The following is a 25724-nucleotide window of genomic DNA, read 5'->3' as shown; positions in this document are numbered from 1 at the left end:
GAGAGAGAGAGAGAGAGAGAGAGAGAGAGAGAGAGAGAGAGAGAGAGTGAGTCAGTCTAACTATACCTCAACAGAGATATTTTAAAATCCAAAAGTTAGAAGACAGAGCAGAGAGACAATTTTAAAATCAAATCCCCTGGAAAACAATAGAGAGCTTTTGGCTTCACTGCTCTGAGTTATAAAACATGATCTTAAAAGTCAAGGGCCATGCAGATGGGAAAGCAACTCCTGTATATCACTCTTTCACAAGAATAATTTGCAAGTATGTATTTAGATTCATTCATCTAATACAAACATTGAGGAGTGCCCAGGTCTCTGCATTTTAAATAACTCTTCAGGTGATTTTTTTTCAGGTGTATAGTCCTAAAATCATAACCTGGTAAATGCTAGCTCGAACATAGGCTGCAATAGTATAGGAAATATCGTTTATCACAAGCACCATAATAAAGCCTTAGTTTGTTTTAAAGAAGTTGAGGGAAATTAACACCTCTGGGAACTGTACACTATTTCTGACTAGGTTAAATGTTAAATATTAGTTACTTCATGAAGTACAAAGCTGCTGCAAAAATACATAATTACTCATGCTCGAATAACCTGAATTTGGAGGACAGCATAGAAGGGACACATAAAGCACATTTCGGCTTTGTCCCCAGGGAAGACTCACACTCCAGCTCAGTAGCAAAATCCATAGTTAGGAAACCTTTGTATCCGAGTGTGAATCAGAGGTCTGAGGATGGGGTTTGATGAGGGAGGTGGAGAAGGCGAATTACCTGGAGGGAATATGCTTAAGGAAAATTGTTGCAGTCAAAATTCTAAAGGGCTCAGAAGGCTAAGAACAGTCTCATGGTTGGCCTACTGGAAGCCCCAAATGTGCACATGGGAAACTGACTGCCTAGTGTCAGCCCTGAAGGGCACCTGTCCCTTGAATCAAGACAGACTAGCCCTCTAAGTCCTGAATAGATGGCTGTTTAGCCCTGGTGATTCTTGGCATGCCTCTCTCTTATGTCTTTTCATGTCACACCATTTATAGGTGCCGTGGTGTGACAAGATATCATAAGCATTGACTTTGAGTGTTTTTGCTGTTCACATACCATCATGATCTTAGTATTCAGTTTATATATTTTTTAGTTTGAGATATGTGTGTCATGTGTGTGTCATGTGTGTCATGTGTGTGTCATGTGTATATCATTGTGTGTGAGTGCCTGTGGAAGCCAGAAGAGGGCACCAGGACCCTGGAGCTGGAGTTACAAGCAATGGTTGCTTGCTGCCCAATATGGGTACTGGGAACCAAACTCTAGAAGGGCATCCAGTGCTCTTAACTGATGAGCCAGTTCAACCTCTAATTTTAAACAGATCTGTGTAACACCCCTACTGAAATATTGCTATTTTTTCTTTAAACATTATAGATTTTATGCAAACTTTTTGAGTGGGAAGCTTTTATATCTTTGCTTTCATTGTAATCCAGTCACCCTCCCAAGGATGTCACTAGAGGATCCTGTCACTAAATGAGCCCTTGGCTACAGCTTCTCCAAAGATGTAGCCCCTATGTATTTCTGTTTAATTGATAATATGGTGATGGGAACATGCTACAGTGTGGAACTTCCTCTGTGATGGGCTCATGAGGTGAGGGAGTAACGAAGCCTAGTGTTCCTACATGCAAACTGATGTAAGTATCTTTTCCTGTGACCATGTGGCCCTACTTGGATGGGCCCACATTCTGGGGACACAATCAGATCACTCTGCAATCTGAACATTAGTGATGTCATGCAGGGTTCCATAAAGCCCTCTTATGAATATAGCAAGGTCTGAAAAATTAATGGGCTTTAAGAGGAACCATCATCCTTTGTGGAAAAAAACATGAACTCACTGGATGTGTTATGTGGCACAGGTTGTAATTACACAGATGTCTGGTTTCTTTGGGCTATGCTCCCTTGCTGTGTGTTCAGTGCCCCTGTGGGCTCATGCTGGGGGCAAAGGTTTCACTTTCCTTTAGATTCATCTTTGCAGAATTGGCTTGCTTCTGCTAATGTCCATCAGGGCTGTGAATAAAAAATACCTGAAGAAGTTTTGGAATTTTTGGCATATTTATCCATTTATGACTGCCTACTTAGAAGAATGTGGTTGTCCTGGCTGGTTTTTGTGTGTCAACTTGACATAAGCTAGAGTTATCACAGAGAAAGGAGCTTCAGGTGAGGAAATGCCTCCATGAGATCCAGCTGTAAGGCATATTCTCAGTTAGTGATGCAGGGGGGAGGGCCCCTTGTGGGTGGCGCCATCCCTGGGCTGGTACTGGGTAAGAAACAAGCTGTGCAAGTTCCAGTCCTTTGGTGGTGAACAGCAATATGGAAGTGTAAGCTGAATAAACCCTTTCCTCCCCAACTTGCTTCTTGGTCATGATGTTTTGTGTAGGGATAGAAACTCTGACTAAGACATAGGTGCAGGAGATAAGGGTTCAGGATTTGGTGACAGGTAGCAAGGAACTGAAATATGTGCCTACTATCCACTGTCCACGTTAACGTTGAGGGCTTGCTTCTCAAAGTATCTAGTTTCCTCATTTATAATGGAAACAAACTTCACTGGATGCTGTGTTCAGTCATTTCAAAACAACGAATTTCAAAACAACCAAACAATGCCTAACGACATCTCCACAGCCTCACCTCCAATACCCTCATGCTAGGCGCCAAGGCATCCCATGGCGAGGGAAAGGATTGTTCAGGTCATGATGTAGTTCTCTGCCTCACAACCATTAAACCAGGAGAAGGAAATCAAAACAAGTTATACTCAGTCTAGTTTGGAGTTTGCCCGGAGGGGAAAGTCTCCTTTAATTTCTGTGTAGAATTCATGGTGACACTCCTGTGGGTTTGCACAAAGTGATGTAATTAGATTTGGGTTTCACTGCCAAAGACAGCACCAGTTTTGACAAGTTGTAAAAAATGCATTCAAAAAACAGCAAACTTTTACAAAGAGAAGCTTGACTTGGATTGAAGCAGCCAAGTTCCTCGGACTGGCTTCCCTGTGTCTTGATGAACTGGTGCAAAGCACTTGGCATGTGGCAGTCTAGATAGAGCCACTGGCTACGTGTGTTGTTACTGGATGTCTTCAGTCTCATTTGAATTTTCTTGGGGTCTGATGGATATGGCGTTATTATTTCTTAATTTTGAGGAAGTTTTAGGTCCTTCTGTTGTGATTCTTGCAGATGAGTTCACAATACCTGTAATATCATCCTTTGTAGCTACCTTGGGAACTCATGATATTGGGTTATCAAGGGATTGATTATACTGTGTTCTGCACTGACGAAATCCAGACTGAAGAAATTCCCATGTTTAATTTTGAGGTTTAAATCTTACAAAGTTTTGTCTGCATAGGATTTAACTTGTAATTATTGTGGCATTTGAATATATGAGTGTGTGTGTGTGTGTGTGTGTGTGTGTATGTATGTATGTATGTATGCACACACACATGCCCATGCCTTGAAAGACTAGGGTTAGAGGCTGAGCAAGAAGGATTCCTGCTGTATCTCTGTTTCTATGACTAACAGTTCTATATTGTGCATAGGATATATACAAGGCAGGAAGTCTCCAGGAAGTCCAGAGAGCATCCTTTAAATCACAACCTGACATGTAAGAATGTACAGAGAATATTATGAGTCAGAACATAAGGAGGTGTGGTAAGAAGTGCTGGAGATGTCCAGTCGGGGACAGAAGCCCACAGGAGACAAAAGGATCTGTGCTACCGATCTCTGTTTTTTCTAGCAAGCAGCATGGGGTGGTGTACACCACATGTTCAGGAGCAAGTCAGTGAGTGAATGACCTCGTGATGAATGAAAGATGACCCACAAGCATATATGAAAGCTCAGTCACAGAGAGCCTGAGGGAGAGAGCTCTTGAAGTGCTTCATGCAGTAAGATCAGACTGAGAAGTGAAACCCACGGACGGCTGTGGATATGAGACGCGAGCACTGCTCAGTCATGGAGGCTTCTCCTGTTCTGAGAGCTCTTCTTCCACCAGGGTCTTTGAACTATCTCTGTCTGCTTTCCTGCTTTCTATGGATATAGCAGCTATGACTAGCTTAATTTCTGCATGGATTCTACCACTGAGAAACCTGAGCTTGTATAATAACATGTAGGCAAATAATTTGATGCTCCCACCAAACAGTTTGACTCTGAGGTAGCTCAGCTCTGAAGGAAGAACTAGGAAGAATTTCTGTCTCTTCAGAGTCCTGTTTGGGGACTTCAGGAGTCATATTGTCACAGAAGCTCCTCACTGCCCTGCAGTGAAAGTAGGGTGTGTACAGGTGTCCCTATTTTCAGGAGAGAGAGAGAGAGAGAGAGAGAGAGAGAGAGAGAGAGAGAGAGAGAGAGAGTGTGTGTGTGTGTGTGTGTGTGTAGGGGTATTCTCTGTTAGAGGTTTTTTATGACAATTCATCTCACTTCACTTTGGGGAACACTGAGATATTCTGTATAATACTGGTGTTTAATTGGTTGCATATATAAAAGTAAGTGTCAATTAGGAGCAGCAGTAGATTTTTCATTGAGAGAGTTGAGGCTGGAGAGTCAGTACAGAGGTGCAGGGGTGCAGGGGTGCAGGGGTGCAGGGGTGCAGGGGTGCAGAGGATGCCTTTTCTTTTTTTAAGACAGTATTCAGAGAAGCCCCAGCCTCCCACTGCTGTAGGGAGCCAGGTAGCAGAGGCAGAATAACTGAAAGCTCCATGAGGTAAATCAGAGCAAAGCATGCTGGAACCTGTTCACACGTGACTGTGTTTTTCTATTCAGTAGCAGAGAAGTCCAAACCAAGGAGGCTCAAAAAATGCAGAAGCCTCTGGGTCTACAAAGTGTCTGGAGTCTAAGAAGGCCACAAAACAGTCATGTACTTTAAGGTTTAGGCTTTAAACACAAAGTTTAACAACCTGTCACCAACTGAATGAAGAGCAAATATACTTGGTCATTTTTTGTCTTAATCATTCCTGTATAATTAGTGCTGTGCATATAATACTAGACATAATACTAGACAGTTAACTGTAATCCCACTCAGAGAAGGCATCAAACGTTGGTCCCACTCCACTTCAGCCTCCTTACTCCACAGCTCTGGAACGGTACAATCTGCTGGGAGAACTAGCTTTTAATCCTTCACAGGCCAACTCCTGACTCTACTTTGCACTTGCGCCATCTACTGTTTAAACATTTTCAATACGGCTACTTACAGAAACAAAAACAGTATTTGAAATAATTGTTTCCAGCTCCATCTATTTACTCACGTGTTCCTTAACAGCTGAAAACTATCTAACTGTGTAACTACAGTCCACCCTCCTCATCCATTCCTAAGTTGAACATCTAAGCAGTTTTCATTTCCTGGCTATTGTGAGTAGAACAAGAACTTGCATGAGCAGCTATCTCTGTAGTGTGATATAGAGTCCCCTAGCGTGGTATCGCTGAATCATGCTGTAAATCTCTTTCTAGATTTGTGACGATCCTCCATTCTGTAGTGTCTGTACCAGTCTACATGCTCACTAGCAGTGAATAAGTGGTCCTTTCCCAACATCCTTAGCAGGACTTGTGGTCATTATTATTATTATCTTGGCGACTCTGATTGGGGTATCTGCTGTGTATCTGCATATAATGAACAGGCTAGTATAGCCTCCTCCTTGAGCCCTGAAGTCTTTGATATAAAACACAATATGGACTAGGTAGGCAGTAAGTTCAGGATGACATCAACCCAGGGGTTTAAAACCAAGAGCCTGGGGGCCCATTTTCCTATCTCCTGTGGTTTTATAAAGACTTTACATACACAGCATCTTTGGAATAAGAGAATATTCACTAGGCAGGAAATCCTAGTACCTGTTTCATTTTCTACAGCAGAGTTTCTGCCACGCTCTGAGAGTGAGGTGCAAACTCTGACTTCTTTCAGAAGCCCTGATGGCTTGTTTCCACTCCTCCTGGATCACAGAGATGAAGAAACTTTCAAAATGACTTCCTTCTTTTCCCTCCTTTATATAGATGCACATATAAACATTACATCATCATACTGCACATTACATTACACTGATATATGTGCCTCCCAAGCATCAGTCTTGTCTCCATGGCAATCTGTCTCCATGGAATAATGGGAACCGTGAGACATGAACAACAAAATGTAAGTTAATGGTCCTTCAGATTATCCTGCCACTCTGGTATCCAGCTGAAGATAGATTATGAAAGTCATGTAAAGGTCATATTAAATGTTCATACCATTTTCCTTTCTAGGGACTCTGAGAACCCACAAGTATTTTATAATACTAGACAAGTAATTATGCAGGATAAATTACGTTCAAAATAAGTTGTGCTTAAAAAGTTAGTTAGTGCATGCTAAGTTTCAGACATCTGCTGCCAATTGTCTGTCTTTCCAAAAATAAGTTCAGCCTTTTGAAAGATGAAGCGAGAACCCAGAAATAGTATCTGCATCCACTCTTACACACACTTGATGTTTTATGTAAGTTGTGTACATTTTACTCACAATCTGATGTATTCTTATTGTTTTCCAAAAATGGTGCATTTTTTTTTCCTGTCAGCTACACAAGTTAGCAAAATGTCTGACCTTTTAAATGTTTTCAAACTAAACTGAAGGCTTGGCGTTCTTCAGTGTCCCTCTCCTGGCTCCTGTGGTGACATCTACTGGGCATTATGGAAGTGTGTGTTTCCTGAAAAATGGATCAGCTGATTCAATTGCAAACTTTGACGCAATTCTCTTAGATAGACATATGGTGAAAAAATAAATAGAATCATGAGAACTCATGCCCAAAGAATGTCTCCGAACTTCTGTCCCTGCAGCAACACAGACGTCCACACTGTGGCATCCCTGCTGAAGCTGTATCTCCGAGAACTTCCAGAGCCTGTTGTTCCTTACGCAAAGTATGAAGACTTTTTGTCCTGTGCCACGCTGCTCAGCAAGGAGGAAGAAGCGGTAAGTCGATACCACGTCTGCGGAAACCTGACTGGGGCTGTGGGTGGGGCTTATTGTCTTCAGTTTGAAAGCTTCCTTTCCCCATCCTCGAATTGTTTTATCTTGTGCTATGTGCTGACATCAGATCTTCATGTACAGCCACATTCTCCAGTTTGACCCTTTCTGATTAAAGATGAGGATACAGTTGGATGAATACACTCGTCTTTGCATCCCCTAATGGCTGAAGGCACTGCTCTCTTGGGCCTTCTGATCCGGGGAAGGGCTGTTTCCTCGGTTCTCCATCTTCCCATAAAAGATGACATAAAAGATGGCCCGTGAACTAACTGGTGCCTCTGCTTGTTTTGCTAAAACACTTTTGAGAAATTGAGATACAGCTGCTAAAAATACGTATTTCAGTATCTTTTAGTATATTCTCTGAGTTGTGCAAGCATGACTAACATTAGAATACTTACATTTCTATTATCTTGTAACAAACCTCATCCCTTATTATTTTCCCATTCTCTTCCTGGCTCGTGCAACTTGTGATCTATTTTCTTCCCTCGCAGACTTACCCGTTCTAGACACTTCATCTCACTGTTCAGTGTATCCTTTGTTTGGTGATTCCATTCTGGCTTCCTTAGTTCATTTATGCTCAACACCCATCTCAGTATTTCATTTCCTATAATTCCAAACTATATTCCATTTTCATCTGTTCACCAGGCAAAGGAGGCTCATTTGCTTCTGTTATCTGGTTATTGAATGATGTCCCTGTGAATAAATGCCCGTCTACCCACCGAGTTTGCACCGACATGTTTTACATGGATCTTGTTTATGTATCTGAAAAGTAGAATTGCTGGGCTATAATAAACTCTATATTAGGAGCCCATGTGATGTTCTAATCTTATCATCAGATAGTGCTGTCCCTAACTTCCCCACATGTCTGCCATCACCAACTGACATTCACGTATGAGGGGTCACTAAGCATTGCCCTCACTGTCTTCTTATCTGTCGCTTCATTATTTTTGCATTTTCTTTGGAGAACTATCTAGTCATATTTGAATCTGTGATATTTGTATCTTTTACATAAAATTTTGCATTGCCTGTATAACCCATGTACAATGTCTATTTTAGGTCAGCTCTAGATATGTATAGAAGCTAACATAGCACAGGGGCTCACAGATAGTAATTCAAGGGCTGTTTAGGAAATGTTCATTACAGAAGTAGCTTTTGTAGTAGTTTTAATCTATAGTTGGTTAAGTCTTCAGGCCTGAGAGGCAGCTCTAATTCTGTTATTATTGTTGAACTGTAAGTATTGTTTAGATACAAACCATTTGCAAATAGTTCCTTCCATTACATATAGGAATCATTTTACTTTCCAGAGGCTGTATTCTATTAAAAAAAAAACAAAAAACAAAAAACATCTTTGTTTCAGCCATTGTTTTACAGTTTCAGTGGAATCTCACTGGAATCTCAGTGGAATCCCATTTTTATGAGTCTTACTTCTGCTACCGCAGAAGCTTTTGTTTCTGGAAGAGCATACTGATTTGGTCTACATTTAGTTCCAAGGCTTTACTTCAGTGCTCAGGTTGAGATTGGCAAGCTGTTAGGAATTCATTCTTGTCTATGACTCGAGGAAGGGGCAACTCATTCTTCTGTATACAGACAGCCAATCATCTCGTCACTGTTTGTTGGAAAGTGTTTTTTTTCTACCACTGGCTTTCTTGGCATTCAAGACCGAAACTGCTGACTATTTTCGTAAATGCTGTTTTATATATTACAATAGCATCACTGTAGCTTCCTTTGTACTACAAGAGAATACTTGGGTAGTTGTGACAGGGTCCATCTGTCTAGCAAAATCTAAAGTATATATTACCTTACCATGTAAGGGAAGAATAAGTCAGACCCCTCTATCAAGTGAGTTTTCAATGACCTGTATATATTAGAGTACACTTTACAATCATCAAAACAAAAGAAATTATTCTTTGTGAAATCCCTCGAATCAGCCCTCCCAATTTTTCCCTCCCTGAATGATATAATGTAGACAAGTCCAGTGCAGAGAGGTATTTGCCAGCAGGTGTATATCTCTCTAGATTCCAGGCATGTTCAGTTGTGAAGGATGATCACTATATCAATGCTATTTTTTTTTTGCAGGTAACTTTATTGCAAATGAAGCTATTATATGTTTTCAAGTCAACTGCAAACCAAGTTTTTAAAGTTCAAATAGCTTCACTTTTAAAACTGTTTACAAAATAGTATTTTCGTATTGTACAACAGCTCTGAGGACTGTGTCTCTAGGCAGTTGGTTTTCTGTGCAGAGGCCACATGGCATCTCTCAATGATATGGTCTATTGGGCCAATGTCTTTCACTGAAATGTCATCAAGTGATATGTGACTGAATTTGTAGAGCTACTTAAAGTATCTTCTGTGCACCTTTGGAAATATTTCCAAATTGCTTGTTGTGATAATGGAACATTTCCAGGGCAGGATCGTTCACTGACAGTATATTAAAATAACTATAGCAGCAGCAGCAGTAGCCACAGCCACAGCAGCAGCAGCAAACCCATATGGCTATTTCCGACTTGCTAGAATTTCAAGACTAACACACGTAACATAACATGTATTCTGTCTCTTCTTGTTTGTGCTCAGGGTGTTAAGGAGCTAATGAAACAAGTGAAGAGTTTGCCAGTGGTTAACTACAACCTCCTGAAGTACATTTGCAGGTAAGAATTTCCCCAAACACAAAGCTAAACCAGACAGCATTATATTCAGCTTGACGGTAATTTATATGTGGCAATGAATTAAACAACCTGAGCTTCTATGTTGGTCTCACAGAAAATTAATAAGTTTGACAAGGTTATCTCAGAGTTCCAAAGCACTAAAAATGCCTGATTTTATGACTTGGTGATTTTAAAATGTCCCTTGCTTCCACACATTAAAAATATATTGCTGTAAGCAATCAAACCTTCATCAAAGTTGTTCGGGTACATTCTTAAAAGAGCCACATGTGGGCCTTGGGCTGAGGAATTCAGCTTGGGAATGTGGATTCTATCATGGACTATTTTCTTCTACACCTTCATGCAATTTCTCTACCTTTTTTGGACTAAAAAGCACTGATGAAAACCGATACTCCTCACAGCTGCTCTGGGGTTTGGGCTCCTAGGCACTATGACATTCACAGAAGGCGATAAGTAAGTAGGAGTTTCCAAACCTCTGTCACATCTCTTTGTAGAGATTGATGTGTTTAGAAATAGGTAGGACCTTCATCTTCACACCTTCCAAAAGCAAGGGATATTTTAACCAACACATATTTAAAAGCACAGAAGGCTTCCATCTAAGAATTTTGAATCTATTCCAGTTGTTATGTTAGGCAAGAGAAGGTTTATGTCCTCCTCGAGGAAAAGAGGATAATGGAGGCTTGTGTGAGTCTACCACAAGTCTCTTTACGCAATAAAAATTCTTCTCCTCAACCTTTAGGTGGGTTTTTAAGCTTTGTTTTTCTAAATTCTTATGTACACGTGTGAATATACTCTATATGTATCAAGTGTGTGCCTGGCGACAACAAAGGCCAGAGGACAGCGGATAGCCTGGGGCTGGGATAGTCATGAGTCACCCAATGTGAGTGCTCAAAACAGAACACTTCCTACAAAACTGCCCCTAGAATGCATTATTTCATGCTATTTATTATTTAGCACATAATAAATTGAGATATATATGCTTGCAGCTTTTCATCTATCGAATTGACATGTTAGTTCCCATAACGTTTGAACTTAGGCTTTAATAGATTATAATCAGAGCTCATCAATTCCCCACGATAACAGTGATTCCTCTTGTGTGGAATCATGAATTTTACCAGATGAAATTGTGTAACATTCTCACTCTGAATGTGTGTATAAACTTAATATCAAGGCATTGGAAGTATGCTAGTCATCTTTTTATTTCTGTAACAAAATTCCCAAGCCAATCAACTTTCAATAACAGAGGGCTGATTAGTATCCATTCCAGACCATCAGATGGTCAGTCCATTTGTGAATAGTCCTGTCACTTTAAACCTGTAGTGAGACAGAATAACAAGGAAAGAACATGTGTAAAAACATTTGTTTAGTGGCCAGGGTTGTTTAAAAGAGTCAAGTATATTTTATTGGAAGGCCATGTGCTGCCTTGCTTACTGGGTTTCGGATCATCCTGTTTTTCTTCAGTTAGTACAATGCCTAGGAGCTTTATTGATTCCTCACAAATGTCTTTTAAATCAGCTCCAGCTCCAGTTGTTCAGAGGACGAGGACTGAGGACTTTCTATCTTTTGTCTTCCTTTTACAATATCTGTGTATCTATGTATCTATCATATATCTATCATCTATCTATCTGTCTGCCTATATCTGACTGATTTCTTTTTTATAACATATTGATATTTTGTATTGTTTGAGAATCAGTTGCAAATCACATATATATTATGTTTTATGAAGTCCACTCCCCAAATATCATCCCTCTAATTTCTTCCCCATTCCTTCTCAATTTTAGGTTTTCTTTCCCTCCTCTCTCCCCATCTCCCTTCTCCCCCTCCCTTCTTTCTCCCTCTCTTCCTCCCCCTCCCTCTCCCCTCCCCCTCCCCCACCTCTCTCTCTCCCCACTGTTGTCCATTAGGGGCTGAGTCTCAATATCTCCCTCAAGAACACATCCCTGTTGACTATGACTAGGTTTCCTCTTTGAAGGTTCCACCCCTTCCCAACAGTGTATCACATGAAGCTTTACTCATGTAAATTATAACAGATGGGAACACATATTCTTGACTATCAAAATCTACCGTAGCATCCAAACTCACTTAATTGACAATGGAGACAAAGGCCCAGCAGTCTGGAGCATGTCTTTGACTCAGTCCCAGCAGCCTGGTGCTTGATCAACCATTTGCACCGTAATTTCTGTACATTTCAGTGAGAAACGTTTAAATTTCCATATAGTTTTGTCTTCCTAGTCATCGTTGAACATATTTCAGTTCATACATTTCCCAATGATCCATTTTATTCCACTAAGAAATGGATTCTCACTGTTTCAATTGTAATCTTGCCACCACCAGGTTCCTGGATGAAGTCCAGTCCTACTCGGGAATTAATAAGATGAGCGCGCAGAACTTGGCAACTGTCTTTGGTCCTAACATCCTGCGCCCAAAGGTGGAAGACCCTTTGACCATCATGGAGGGTAAGTGGATGATTAACTTGGATCCTCACCAGGAAAAGAGTCAGTTGCCTCTGCTCTTAAATGAGAATGTATTTTCATTTAAGCAAACCAAGGAAAGAAGTAAGGTCATATTTTCTCCATTAATTTACTCTATTTTTAACTGCAAAATATTTCTTTTGAGAACAGAGAGTTTTCTTCATATTGCTCAACATAAAATTGTAAAATGACTCCACATTGGTGTAAACATAGTTTTGGGAGGTGGTCTACACCCATTTTGTTCCCAAGTAATGATAGGGTGTTTCTATGCCTGCTCTAGCCCAGTTTAGCTATTGAATATATGACACAGAGACCTAATCACTTTATTAACAAGCTGCGGGCACTATGCTAGGCAGATACTCATCCATTCTAACCCTTATGGCTGCCTATTTCATAGCCATGTGGTCGCTTACCTGAATCTGAGTCTTACTCTGGCTCACTCTGCTCCGTGTGTGTCCTATGGTGACTTCCCTGACAATGTCTCATGATGAATCCTCCTGGTCCTCTTTTTCTCTTTTTCTCATGTCTCAGTTGCTTAGGAGCTCCTGATTGGGATCGGAAGTCCTGCCGTATTCTCTTCTGTTCAGCTATAGGCTGAATCAGTTCTTTATTAACCAATCAGAGGTGATGAAAAAGAATGACATCACTGAGAAAGGAGATGCTTCAAATATCACAACAATGCCAATGTCCAGACTATGACCAGAACTCTGGGCACAGCAGTCAGCATCTGAATACACAGTACACAGAACCATCCCCCAACACATTAGCCCTTAGTCATAAAAAGTTTCACAGATCAGTAGATCACCTGAAAATTAGGAGACTGAAGAAATGGAAAAAGTGTTCCTCTTGTAGGCCAGTGCATTCACCAGAAAAATTCAAAATGTTATTTTTAGTTAATGAGTATTTATTAGTTTAGAGAGATGTAATGATGTCAAGTGGTAAATAAATTTGATTTTTTTTACATGACAATGCTATTTACTTGAGGGTTGAAACCTAAAGAAATTTTTACTATTTATATTACAAAACTTTTCATATCATTTCCCATAATAATCTTCCACTTAATTCTATCACTCTTCAATGACTGGATGATTTTTTTCTTTTACTTATGGGTACTATTACTATTTTCTAAAAATGACTAAATTGAACATTTCAGAATCTAATAGGTAACTTAGAAGAAGAACTAATTACTAGAATTAGTTTTACTCAGATTTTATTTAGTCTTAAAGGAAAGCTTAACCTCCAAGTATGATATTCTTCCCTTTTTGTAATTTCTAAGATTTTCACTCTACATTTTGACCAGGAGAGCCAAAGCCTATCACGTTAGCTTAACGTCTCTTTTCTGATATTGAGAGAAGGACAAATCAGCATCATAATTTTGATAAAAATAATCCAGGGAAATTAATTACATCTAAAGAATTTAGCATACATAAAAGTGTGGTATATCTGCAGCAAAAATAAAAGCTTAAAGATACTTCAGTTCATTGTTTTTAACATTTAACACACATGTAACGTGTAAGGAGTTATACAGTGAAATTCCAGACATCCTGTTGGCCACCTTCCCTCCCCTTCACTTCCCTCTACACTGTGGCCCAATTACAGTTGTGTCACTGCCCAGTGGATTTTCCCACAGTGCATCTTCCTGCATTTCAAATGTACCCTGGCCCTTGATATTTTCTACACATCAGGGTGTGATCAAACTCCTCTTTGTAAGGCTGAAGATTGTCCTGTGTTCTTAAACCAGGAGCTGTGCCATAGTTACATCTATCTCTGTCTGTTTATGTTTGTTTACCATAATGTCTAAAATATTAGTCCACTGAAAGATGAAATGATGATATAACTTATTATTTTTCATGTCTTTACTTTGTCAAGACACATGTGATATAACACTTATCATGTCAGTTGTCTTAAGTACCCATCTCAGAAGAACTGTGTGTTCTCACACTGGTGTGTAGCCATGACCCATCTACAGGATTCTGTTTACCATGCAAAGCTGAGACGCTGTGCCTAGCAACCATTAATACTCATGCACTTGTGCACAGGCTCCTGGGAAGGACCATTTTACTGTCTGTCGCCAAGAATCTGCTTATTCTGGGTACCTTATTGTATTAGTTAGATTTCAGTTCTGTGATGAAACATCTGAGTTAAAAAAATACCTTAGTTCAAAGCTCAAAATAGAAAAATTCAGCTTATAATTTGAGGAAAAATTCCATAAAAGTTATATGGTATCTCCTTCTGCCAATAAGAAACCTGATAGCAAATGAGAATATATCTTTCTTTAAATAAAAAGATATACTACAATATATAAGTTCATAACTATGTAAGTGGCTTTTTAGAAGAGTGTTCTTTGAAATTTTCACACAGTGTATCTTTATCATATTGTTTCCTATCTCCAACTCCCCCCAAACCCTTCTTCCTCCCCACCCACACAACTTTACGTTCTTTCTCTCTCTTATAAAAAAAAAACAAAACGAAAAGAAAGACTCATAATGCACACAGTCTCTTAGAAGTTTCTAATGGGTTCATGTTAAGCACATGATGGTGTGCCATGCAAATCTCATGAGGGTAGACTTGAATGGGCAGGTTCCCTTATTGGATTGATCACTAGGGTATCTTGGTTGGTTTTAGATACATGAACAGCCAGTCGTATCATCATTATTTTTATTCTAGCTTCTGGTCTATGTATCTTAATTTTTAAGCAGAGTATTTTTGGCCATAAATACACTAATCAAACAAAACAGAATAGACTTTCCTGTCTGATAAGCTAATGACAGCTCTCCCACCCAGCTGAGTATAAAAAGATATGAAATTCTTTTGAGACTATTGCCATTTTACCATCACTAAATATATCATTATCAATAACAACAGAAAATTATAGATAGCACACATTTTTGCTTAGTACTTTTAGTTATCAAACAATAATGAGATACCACTACAAAGTAGAAATGAATACACAAAATGGAAAGTTTTATTGGTAGAACCATTTTTGAATATTTAGGCAAGTTTTTATAAACTTGAAGATATGCCCATATGTTATAGGCCCAGAAGAAAAGTATGTTAAGTATGATATACCCAAGACAAAAAGAAAATATGTTCATAAGACTTGTAGTCAAATGTTTATAACAAACATCCATCACATAGGGGGTAAGCAGTGATGACGCACATCTGTAAACCCAACACCAGAGAGGCAGAAGCAGAGTGGTCTCCAACCCTAAGTAAGCCTGGGACACACTGCAAGATCCTCGTTTATATCATCCTCCCAGTGCCTGGGGAACATTAATGAGGAGGATACAAAGAAAATGACAGAGGCAGAGTCTAGGTAGAAGGACTGAAAAGATGCAGTTTTAGGCAGCAATTGCAGACATGATTCCACAACAGCTAAGGTTGTCTCCATGGGGGCTTCATAAGACTGAGCCTGTCAATTATAGATTAAGTAGGAGTTCATGGGTCCTCACCTCTTCCTGTTGAAATATCAGCCCCATGATATCCTGGGAGAGAAACAGTCATTGTCTTCAGTTGAGTACCTAGAGCTGAGTCCATCAGGCTCCAGTGGACAGTTTGAAAACCATGGCTCCATAAATAGAACTTATAAAATTCAGAGGGTCACAAAATAAAACAGGCAGAGGTGAGTGTGAGAGTCTCACAGGGAAAAGGAGAGACTGACAATGGTGGGCAGGTGGTTAGAGAGGGCACAGGTAAAAGTAACGAATGGTTTATATATGTATATGAGAATGTCAAAGAACACATTTAATGAAAGTTAGAATAAAGGAAAAAGCAATAATCTGTAAAGTCGTATCTATGGACCGTAACACTAAGAATCAGAAGGAACGAAGATTGGATGCCGGACAAAAAATACCGTTATGGTAGTTGTTCAACCTGACATCCTAAAACCGCTTGAGAAAGAAGTCTCAACAGAAGATTGTCTAGATCTGCTTGTCCTGTGGCCATATGTTTATGGGGAACTCTCTGGGTTGTCATTATTGATGTGGGAAGATCCGGCCTGAAAGTGGTGGTACTGCTGCCTTGCTGGGGTCCTGGACTCTAACGGCAGAGAAAGCTAGTGCAGCACTAATCATGCCTGCCTCCATTTCTCTCTGCTCTGGTCCATGGATGGGATGTGGCTTCTCATGACTCCTGCTTAGATTTTCCTGCTATGGGGACTATACCTTGGAATTGTGAGCTATTATAAAACTCCCTTCCCCTAGATTGCTTTCTGCTGAGATATTTTTGCACAGCAGCAACAACAACAACAAAATGAAGCTGGAACAATAGTGTAATTGCATTTATATTAAGCTCCGTCAAAAGCATAACTGTAGTCCCAGAACTCACCATAGTGGTTCTCATGGGCAGGAGATGTGGGCAAGAGGCTAAGAGCGAAAGGTCACAGCGGAAATTACCCATATCATAACTAGGTAGTTTTCCAGGACGATGTAGACTTGCCATAACTCGTTGGATATCCTTGGACATGGAAATGCCAGCTGTATAGGTTATGTACTGCAGAACTATAACTTGAAATTACCGTCTATGTTTCTTTAAAGGAAAATTAAATTCTTAGCCAATGCTAAGAAAACTGCCTGTGATATGGTTTTTTAATTTAACCTTCACAAAATGATATGAACCAAGAGGTAGTTGATGGAATGCACAGCTCGGTGTGATTCCAGAGTTAGCTTGAACTCTGTGTAAGAGACTGGTGATTACAGCTGCTGGGACCTCATTGTCAGGCTTGATAACCTGGGTTAGCATTCTGATAGAGAAGTGGAGGAAAGGAAACGACTAGTTCAGGCCGCACATCATCTCACTACTGTTATAAAATGTATAGTCCCTTTGCAGAAGACGCCTGTCATTGCTCATCCCACAGACTAGATAGCAGAGAAAATGTCCCAGCACACAAGAGAGAATATTCTGAATCTGTAGGGCTTTGATGCTCACTCTGTCTGTGGCAGAGATGCTTTCCCCTGGATGCTCGAAAGCTCATCTTGGAGACAGGAATTTTATTATCTAGTTAGTTAAATGCCACCCAGAGTCCATAACTATAATAAAACACAGCAAAGCTCAAATGCTAACATTCCATTGATGGGAAAAAAGGTTCATTCCCCCCAATGCTAGACAGAGCCACATATAATGGTAGCTGTAAACTGTTGGAGTTATGTCTGTCACACAGGCAAGAAATGTGACAGTGTCATGCTCGTGCCTGAAGTGCTGACAGGGTTGAAGGCCATTTTTAATATTTCTTTCTTTTATTTATTGTTTGCATATATTTATATCTTTGTACACACACACACACACACACACACACACATTCACACAGGTTCCTGTAGAGGCTAGAAGAGGTTGTCAGATACCGTAGAGCTGGAGTTAGGGATGGTTGTTAGCCCCATGTGTTAGCACCACAGATGGGTGCTTGGAACTATTCTTTTAACTGCTGAGCCATCTCCCCAGCCCAAAGCATTGGAATTCCTTTGTACTTTTCACATTAGACTCACTGCATTAAAAATGTGATTAGGACTTCAGAGATTAATGAGAAACAGGAACTGCATATAGCCTATAAAACATTTTTATTCAGTTTTTTTTCCTCCTGCAACTCTATTATGCAGTTGATGGTGATTCAATAAAAATTGTCTTTGGTTACCCTTCTACAACTAGCCTAAATTTAGTTATCACTTCAATTTTAAATTCTAGCATAAAAGTGTCTTAGAACACATGTAGAATTTGGAACCAGAAGATTATTAAACTTCACCTTGATTGTTATCCATCTGTGGCCTTAAGCAAAGACTTTAACATTTCCCAACCTCCGTTTCCTTTTCTGGAAACTGTTGCATCCCATGCCATGGGCTTTCCAGAGACTTTGAGACATACTTTAAATACTCCCACCTGTTACAGTGTCTCTCAGACACAGGGGATCATCTAGTAGTCCCGTGAAAATGCAAATTAAGATTCAGAGTGTGTCCATGCAGGTCCTGAAGTTGTGAAGCTTCCTGCTGCTGATACTTTTTCTAGACTGTTTGTGATGCTGTCCTGTGGAAGCTACATATAAACACAAACTGTTACATCCTACTCCATGACTCTGACTTTAGAACCTGCCTTTTTAACAAGATGTGCATATGATGTTTATGCACATAAAGCACCAGTATGATTTCTCTAGTAGCTACTGGAAATGAAAAGTTATCAAATTTGAGCCATCATAGAAATAATATGAATGACATGGATGAATGTAACATTTTTCTTACTTAGACTGAAATTTGATATTTAAGTGAAGTATTGTTTGTCGCACATTGGGATGCTGTTCCCTGTCAGCCTGGGGAGCTGACTTAGAGTGTTTCTAGTAACTATAGTGTTTGGAATTTCCCAGAGTCAGCTCTTTTTTTTTTCCAGTGAATCAGCAAAACTTTATTCTCTGAACATCTCTTTTTTGTTGTTGAGAAGTGAACATGTTTATTAACATGTAGGAAAATTGGATATGATTCTCTTCCTAGTTGCTTCAGTGAGGTTGTTCAGTGCCCTTTCATAACAATTCTGTAAAGTTCCTGCTTTTAGTTACATATAGCTTTGAAGCCTGTGTGTTGTGTGCTTGGTTGTTACCAAGTAGGTAGAGATTTGTTTGAGTCCTGGGAGCAGGTAAGATTCTTTATGTCTCTAAAGAGATTGTGTGCACCTGTTGAGACAAGTCTACACTCAGCAAGGCAGCAATTCACAAGTTCACTCAGTTTCTGCTTGTGTTTCAGGGTCGGTCAGAGGTAAAAGCTTTCAGGCTTCTAACGTCTGTCCAGAGCATGAACATAGACACAAATGTGACCGATGCCATCTAGACTCTCAAGAGCTTATCATGGCGCATCCCCATTTCATTCCTAGGGTTTAGTATTGGGGTTGGCTTGGTATTTGTCTGTTTCAGCTGGTATCTGTTGCTTCAGATGGAGATGGTGTTTTGGGTATGCTTTATCCTAGTGTGACTGAATGGCAGCTTTTTACCTAAAGCGAGCTCCAAGTCAGACCACATAAGTTGTTGTGAATGGAGTCTTCAGGGGGAAAATAAGAGAGATCAAGTCATGGCAGTTCTCTGGGATGGGTGTGGGGGCTTTGGAGTTTCTTCCAATAGTGTTCTGCTGTTTCAGTGTCACACATGGTTGGTTGTCACAGAGAGTGTAGCTTGTTAGTTTTCAAGCTACATTGATGCGATACCAATATCCATCAGTATCCGACCAACAACAACAACACAAAGGTGTTGCTTCTATTGAGACTTTCCCCAGATGCTTAAATCTTTAAGTTAATTTCCAGAAATCTGAAGAGGTTGATTCTAAGAAATATTGTTAATGCTTTTATAAAAATGAGGATTTTTAGAGGTCTTTAATGTATCATTCCAGACAATGTTCCTTAGCCCTAAATCTTTTTAATGGCAAAAGTCACATGGAACTACATCATTTTGTTATATTGAAAAGATAGACCACATACACATCACATTATATATATATATATATATATATATATATATATATATATATATATATATGGTTCTATTTAAATACACTACTAAAGCAATACTGAGGGCTTGAAGCAATGGTCAGATAGGAGATCAACATGGCCTCTCCTTAAACATGTCTAGTACTGAAAATATTGAACCAATAAATGTCATATACTGAATAAAGCCCAGGATCTGAAATACAGAATTCTGAATTCAAAGCCAGAGTCTGACCCTTGCATGTGACATGTATACATATACATGTATATGTATGCATGTCTACATGTATGTATATATATAGACATGCACACACACACACATATATATATGTATATACATACACACACACACACACACTCTCTCTACTCTAGAAAAGCTACAAAATAAAGTACACGGCACAGACCAGATACTTTAGAAACTCTAGCTTCTATTATCAGTATAATCAGTAAGACCATAGGTTGTTATTAGTAAGTTTCTCCTAATTATCTTTCCTCAAGAGTCCAATGCAAAATGAAAAGTAAATCAAAATGATCTCACTCCTGCACTTTATTTTCTGTTATTGCAGGCACTGTGGTGGTCCAGCAGTTAATGTCAGTTATGATTAGTAAGCATGATCGTCTCTTTCCTAAAGACACAGAACCACAAAGCAAGCCTCAAGACGGACCGAACAGCAATAACAACGATGGTCATAAGAAAGCCACCATGGGTCAGTTACAGAACAAAGAAAACAATAATACCAAGGAGAGCCCCATCAGACGGTGCTCTTGGGACAAGCCTGAATCCCCCCAGAGAAGCAGTGTGGACAATGGATCCCCCACAGCTTTATCAGGCAGCAAAACCAACAGCCCAAGAAACAGTATCCACAAGCTGGATGTCTCCAGGAGTCCGCCTCTCATGGTCAAAAAGAACCCAGCCTTCAATAAGGGCAGTGGGATCGTCACCAATGGGTCATTCAGCAGCAGTAATGCAGAAGGTGTAGAGAAAACCCAAACCACCCCTAATGGGAGTTTACAAGCCAGAAGGACCTCTTCCCTGAAGAGTTCTGGCACCAAAATGGGCACTCACAGTGTACAGAATGGCACTGTCCGCATGGGTATTTTGAACACTGACACACTAGGGAATTCCTTGAACGGTCGGAGCATGAGTTGGCTGCCCAATGGCTACGTGACCCTGAGAGATAACAAACAGAAGGAGCCAGCAGGAGAGTCAGTCCAGCACAACAGACTCTCCACCTATGATAATGTCCACCAGCAGTTCTCCTTGATGAACCTCGATGACAAGCACAGTGTGGACAGTGCCACGTGGTCCACCTCCTCCTGCGAAATCTCCCTCCCTGAGAACTCCAATTCCTGCCGCTCCTCTACCACTACGTGCCCAGAACAAGACTTCTACGGTGGGAACTTTGAGAACCATGTTTTAGATGGCCCCCCTCAGGATGACCTTTCTCATCCCGGGGACTATGAGAACAAAAGTGACCGCAGGAGCGTGGGGGGCCGAAGCAGCCGAGCCACCAGCAGCAGTGATAACAGTGAGACGTTCGTCGGCAACACCAGCAGCAATCACAGTGCGCTTCACAGTTTAGTTTCAAGTCTGAAGCAGGAGATGACCAAACAGAAGATCGAGTATGAGTCCAGGATAAAAAGGTAAGAAAACTTGGAAGTCATTATCACCTGAGGGTGATATTGGTGACATTGGTACTGAGTCTTATGGGACCAGTTACGCCACCCGGGAGATCTGAGCCCAACTCCTCCCTTTACCGTTTGGCAGCTCTGAAAAGTTGGAGAACTTAGGCTAATTGCCTTGAGCTTGGAACTCTTAATGGAGAAAAATTTAAAAATGTTCTCTCAAAAGCATGCAAGAAGTCAGTGAGCCTTGTATCTGACACAGCATAAGGTCATCTTCAATGATTATTGAATATCTTGTCTGTATTTGAGAGACCCCCAAGGACAGGACAGCAGTCTGCTGGTTTTAGCTTCTAAGATAAGGATGTAGAATTAGAGTTTTTAAAAAGTTGGGTCAAATGTTAGGATAAAATTTTAAAAGCAAGCAAATGCTTTATTTTCATTTTTCAACCATTTATTTCTGAGAGAGTGTTTTATCTCGCAGGCAACTCAGACTGGGAGGAATGTGAATGGCTTGCTGGTGTCCTCGATACTTTGGCTCTCAGCAACTGCCTTGATGACCCCAAACTCCACAGCTAGTTACAAAATGATCTGATGTGATATGTATGTAAATATCTTTAATACAGAGATGATACATTATATAGAGATTATAGATAAGTGGATGATATGTACAGTTGACTTTAACATATTTTAATGAGTTTCCCATCCACTGATTAATTACAAGACAAAAGATCACATGCTTTCATAAGCTATGGATAATTAAGTATAAATTTAAATACCACTTAGGAGACTGGAAAATTACTTCCCCTGCCAAAATCTTTTTGTGAGCTTCACTAAGGAAAATGAGCTTTTGAGTTTTTCTCTATGGTGCTATCATAATGGCAGCATTAATAAAAGATTGTCATCCCATAGCAGGGATTCTGCAATAGATTTGTGATCTGAGAGCTCCAGTGTATTCCAGACACTGATAAACAGCAGAACTTTCAAACAGAGTGTCATTTCTGTGCCCTGTGCCTCTGATCTTCCTGTCCCATTGGGAATCCAGGAGTGAGGCTAAGGGGGGCTCTTGTACACTCAGATCATGGGATGTCCAAGGACTGGTGTTCTCAAGACTTTCCAGCCATTGTAGTACAGAATTATACACTTCTCTTTAAATTCCTTCTAAAGTATCAGAATTGCAGATGGAGAGACAGACAGCAGACGGGTGGGTGCTGGGATATCTCATTTCATCTCTGATATACTTTGTTTTAAGCTTCAAACACAGGAGTTTACTGTTCTTTCTTGCCCCTCCCGTTGGATTCCAGCCTTACATTCTTAGGAAACTCTGAGTCGTACTCAAAAACGTTCATTTGTATGATATCAATTATTTAGTTTGATGATCCTATTTTCTTATGAGTTTGGGATAGTATATATAATTGTAACATATGGCCATGTATAACAGTAACATATAGCCGTGTATAATAGTAACATACAGCTGAGTATAACAGTAACATATAGTTGTGTATAATTATAACATATAGCTATGTATAACTGTAACATATAACTATTACTCAGAGTACTTAAATCTGCAGTTATCTGATTTTTTTTCTCCTACACAGGTAGAAATTTTGCAAAAATTATCTAAGTCTCATAGCATTGTTCTGGGCTTGTCCATTTGTCCTTACCAGTCTGTTATGTTCTGTGTTGAATAACTTAAGGCTCCTCAGCCAGCTGATCAGGGTCAATTTATGTTCTTGATGAGTTAATCCTTTGATCATAAAAAAACTATCATTTTTATATTGTGGGTTTTTCCCCAAAGTCTACATTTCTGGGACTATTGTCATGGAACATTCTTTCCTTAAAAAGTTACCAAGTGTTTCTTCCATTTTTTAACTTTAAAAATATGTTTGATTATTGATCTAAAGACATATCTCTTTAAAGTATGGCATATTTCACCCATCACCTTCTGTCTATGTCACCTCATGTCCTCACTTTTCTCTCTCCATGCCTTTACTGAGGTGATTTGGAATTCTTAATCTACTCCCCCAGCCTACCTTAACTTCTGCTTCCTGTATAATTTCCCTAATTTTAGCCCATGTGACACTGTGTCTCAGGTCAGCTTCCTAGCACTGTAATCCTTTTTTCTAGGGAGTCAAGTCTGCCAACTGTAGGCATTCACGACTAAATTTTGTTTTTATTCCCTTCCTTAGAAAGAGAATTTATACTTCAAGGCCTTAGGTGAATCCACTAGCAGTTTTTGGCTTCTCTTTCACCAGAGCCTCCATCTGTTGTCAGCTAAATGAGAGAATGGCCCATCCTCTCAGACTTCAGAGTAGGCTAACACTGTTGTGGGCTTCAAGTTACTATCCTATGCTGCATTTATTCCTGGGTCCCAATATCTAAACATATTCTTATTTTAATTTTAATTTTAACCTTGGCAAAATATACATAAAGTATTTATAAAAATTGTTCATAATTTCTATAGGTTTGGTTTCAGGGAATTTCATTTTATTTTCTGCCTAGTCCTTTATCTTCCTGGAATTTTACACAAATGTCTCTGATTCAGGTGCCATGTTGATACAGTCTCTGCATAGATTGTCTCACTTGGCATTTAACTAAAAATCATGTACTGGATGTAGCCTTCTTAGCTATTGCACAATTGGAAGGACTTTACTTTGTTGTGTTTTGATTTTGGATTCAATTTACTTATAAAGGGGGGCTTGTTTCACAATCATTTAAACTTTCTTATTATCTAATCCGATGTACAGATTACATATAAGGCCTGACTTTTTCAAAACAGAAAAATAAAAGAAATTTCAATTTTTAATTACTATTAAGATAATCTAGACTTTGAGTTGCACTGATCTGGTAAACATGAATGAGCCCTGTGACACTTTAGCTCAGACAAGAATTGTGCAGGTCAGCTGCCAGCAAATATATGCCACAAAGGACTAAGTTTCAATACTCCTCTTTTAAAATAATAAATATGCAAACACATAGGGAAAGCAGCCTCTTCTAAAGATACTACCTCAAAATCAATCCTTAGGGAATGCACAGTTATAAGGATAAAAAGTATCTATATCCTGTAACAGACTAACAATTTGGATTAACAATTGAGATCTGTGCTAGAATCGCCATGAATGCCACCGTGAACAGAAAGCAGGAAGTAGGATGCTTATTCAGCTAAGGCCACTGCTACCGTCCTACCAATGCTGATTACCAGATACCAGTTACTACTGGTCTTTTCATAGAGTAAGACTACATCCTCTGGAAAAATCTATCCTTAGCAGGGGTGTACCTCAATAGGAAGTCATGTGATTGTCCTCCTGTCTGTCCACTTCCATCACAATTTCTCCATCCATTCAGTAACGCTAAGTTGCCACAGTGCACTAGAGGCTGCCTCTGCCTCTGCCCATTCTGTGCTTGAGTCTGTGCTTGTCTATTTTGACCACACTCATTCACTCTTAAATGACAAGCAAGCACTTCCCAGAGATGTCCTAGTGACTTGTGAAGATGGTGATAAATCACAGTAGCAAACAGTAAGCCAATATCACTAAGTTAACCTTATGACTTTGATGATTCCGCAGGGCTCCTCCTGACTTCCTAAGCACTGTAGACGGTTTATAAAAGATGCGTCACTCTCTCACATTTAGAAACAAATAATTTCACATGTCTCTCGTTCCCCTTCCCCTGCAGCTTAGAACAGCGGAATTTGACTTTGGAAACGGAAATGCTGAGCCTCCATGACGAACTGGATCAAGAGAGGAAAAAGTTCACCATGATAGAAATCAAGATGAGAAATGCTGAGCGAGCAAAAGAGGATGCCGAGAAAAGGAACGACATGCTCCAGAAGGAGATGGAGCAGTTCTTCTCCACATTTGGAGACCTGACAGTGGAACCCAGGAGAAGTGAGAGAGGAAACACAATCTGGATTCAGTGAGCCTTTCTCTCTGTCCTGGACTGCTCCAGGGAAGACTCTGGGGACTCGGGGGCAAACAGTGTTGGGGAACAGTGTGGGATCAGGTCTGTGTAGAGCTTCATATGGTGCAGGAATCTCATTTACCGACATCACTATCCATATCTTCAGTGTGTACCAAAGTTATACCATGCTCCATAATGCTACTGTCAAGTGTTACAACTGGATATGTGTATAGAGAGTAGTTTCTAAAATGTCAATAAGAGTAAGAAGCATATATCTCAATGATTATTTTATTGCAAGTCCTGTATTTAAATGTCGAATCAATACATTGTTGCAATTTAGCTTGCATTCAAGCTTCACCCCGTGCACTTAACATAAGCTATTTTTGGCATCGTGTTATCATCTGCTTATTTTATAGATCAATATTTTTATTTCCCCTTTTGCCAAGGAACTGAAAATAAGAAGAAATATAAATATATAAATATATATAAGATGAGTTATTAAAGTCAAAAGAATACTTTGTGCCTGTGCTGTTTGTGCCAATAGACCTTGCCATGACCAAAAAAAAGAGAAATGTACAACAAAAAAAAGTTTTATAAAATATAGTAGAATCACTGGGACAATGGCTCTTTAC

General features: G+C 39.7%; 1 protein-coding gene across 3 annotated transcripts in view; it reads left to right on the top strand.

Annotated features, from left to right (window-relative positions):
- Arhgap24 (Rho GTPase activating protein 24) overlaps nt 1–25710 on the top strand; it is a 425397-nt gene extending 399687 nt beyond the window's left edge. For all 3 annotated transcript variants that reach the window (XM_028773655.1, XM_028773657.1, XM_028773656.1), the window contains 5 exons: nt 6803–6935; nt 9561–9634; nt 11984–12105; nt 20136–21213; nt 24868–25710. In XM_028773655.1, coding sequence (XP_028629488.1) covers nt 6803–6935; nt 9561–9634; nt 11984–12105; nt 20136–21213; nt 24868–25111 — 1651 coding nt within the window. In that variant the 3' untranslated portion in view covers nt 25112–25710. The remainder of the gene's footprint in view (nt 1–6802; nt 6936–9560; nt 9635–11983; nt 12106–20135; nt 21214–24867) is intronic.
- The last annotated feature ends 14 nt before the right edge of the window (nt 25711–25724 follow it).

The sequence above is a fragment of the Grammomys surdaster genome, unplaced genomic scaffold, assembly GCF_004785775.1.
Source record: "Grammomys surdaster isolate TR1022 unplaced genomic scaffold, NIH_TR_1.0 233, whole genome shotgun sequence".
Classification (NCBI taxonomy): Eukaryota; Metazoa; Chordata; class Mammalia; order Rodentia; family Muridae; genus Grammomys; species Grammomys surdaster.
This window is presented reverse-complemented; position numbering and strand designations above follow the sequence as displayed.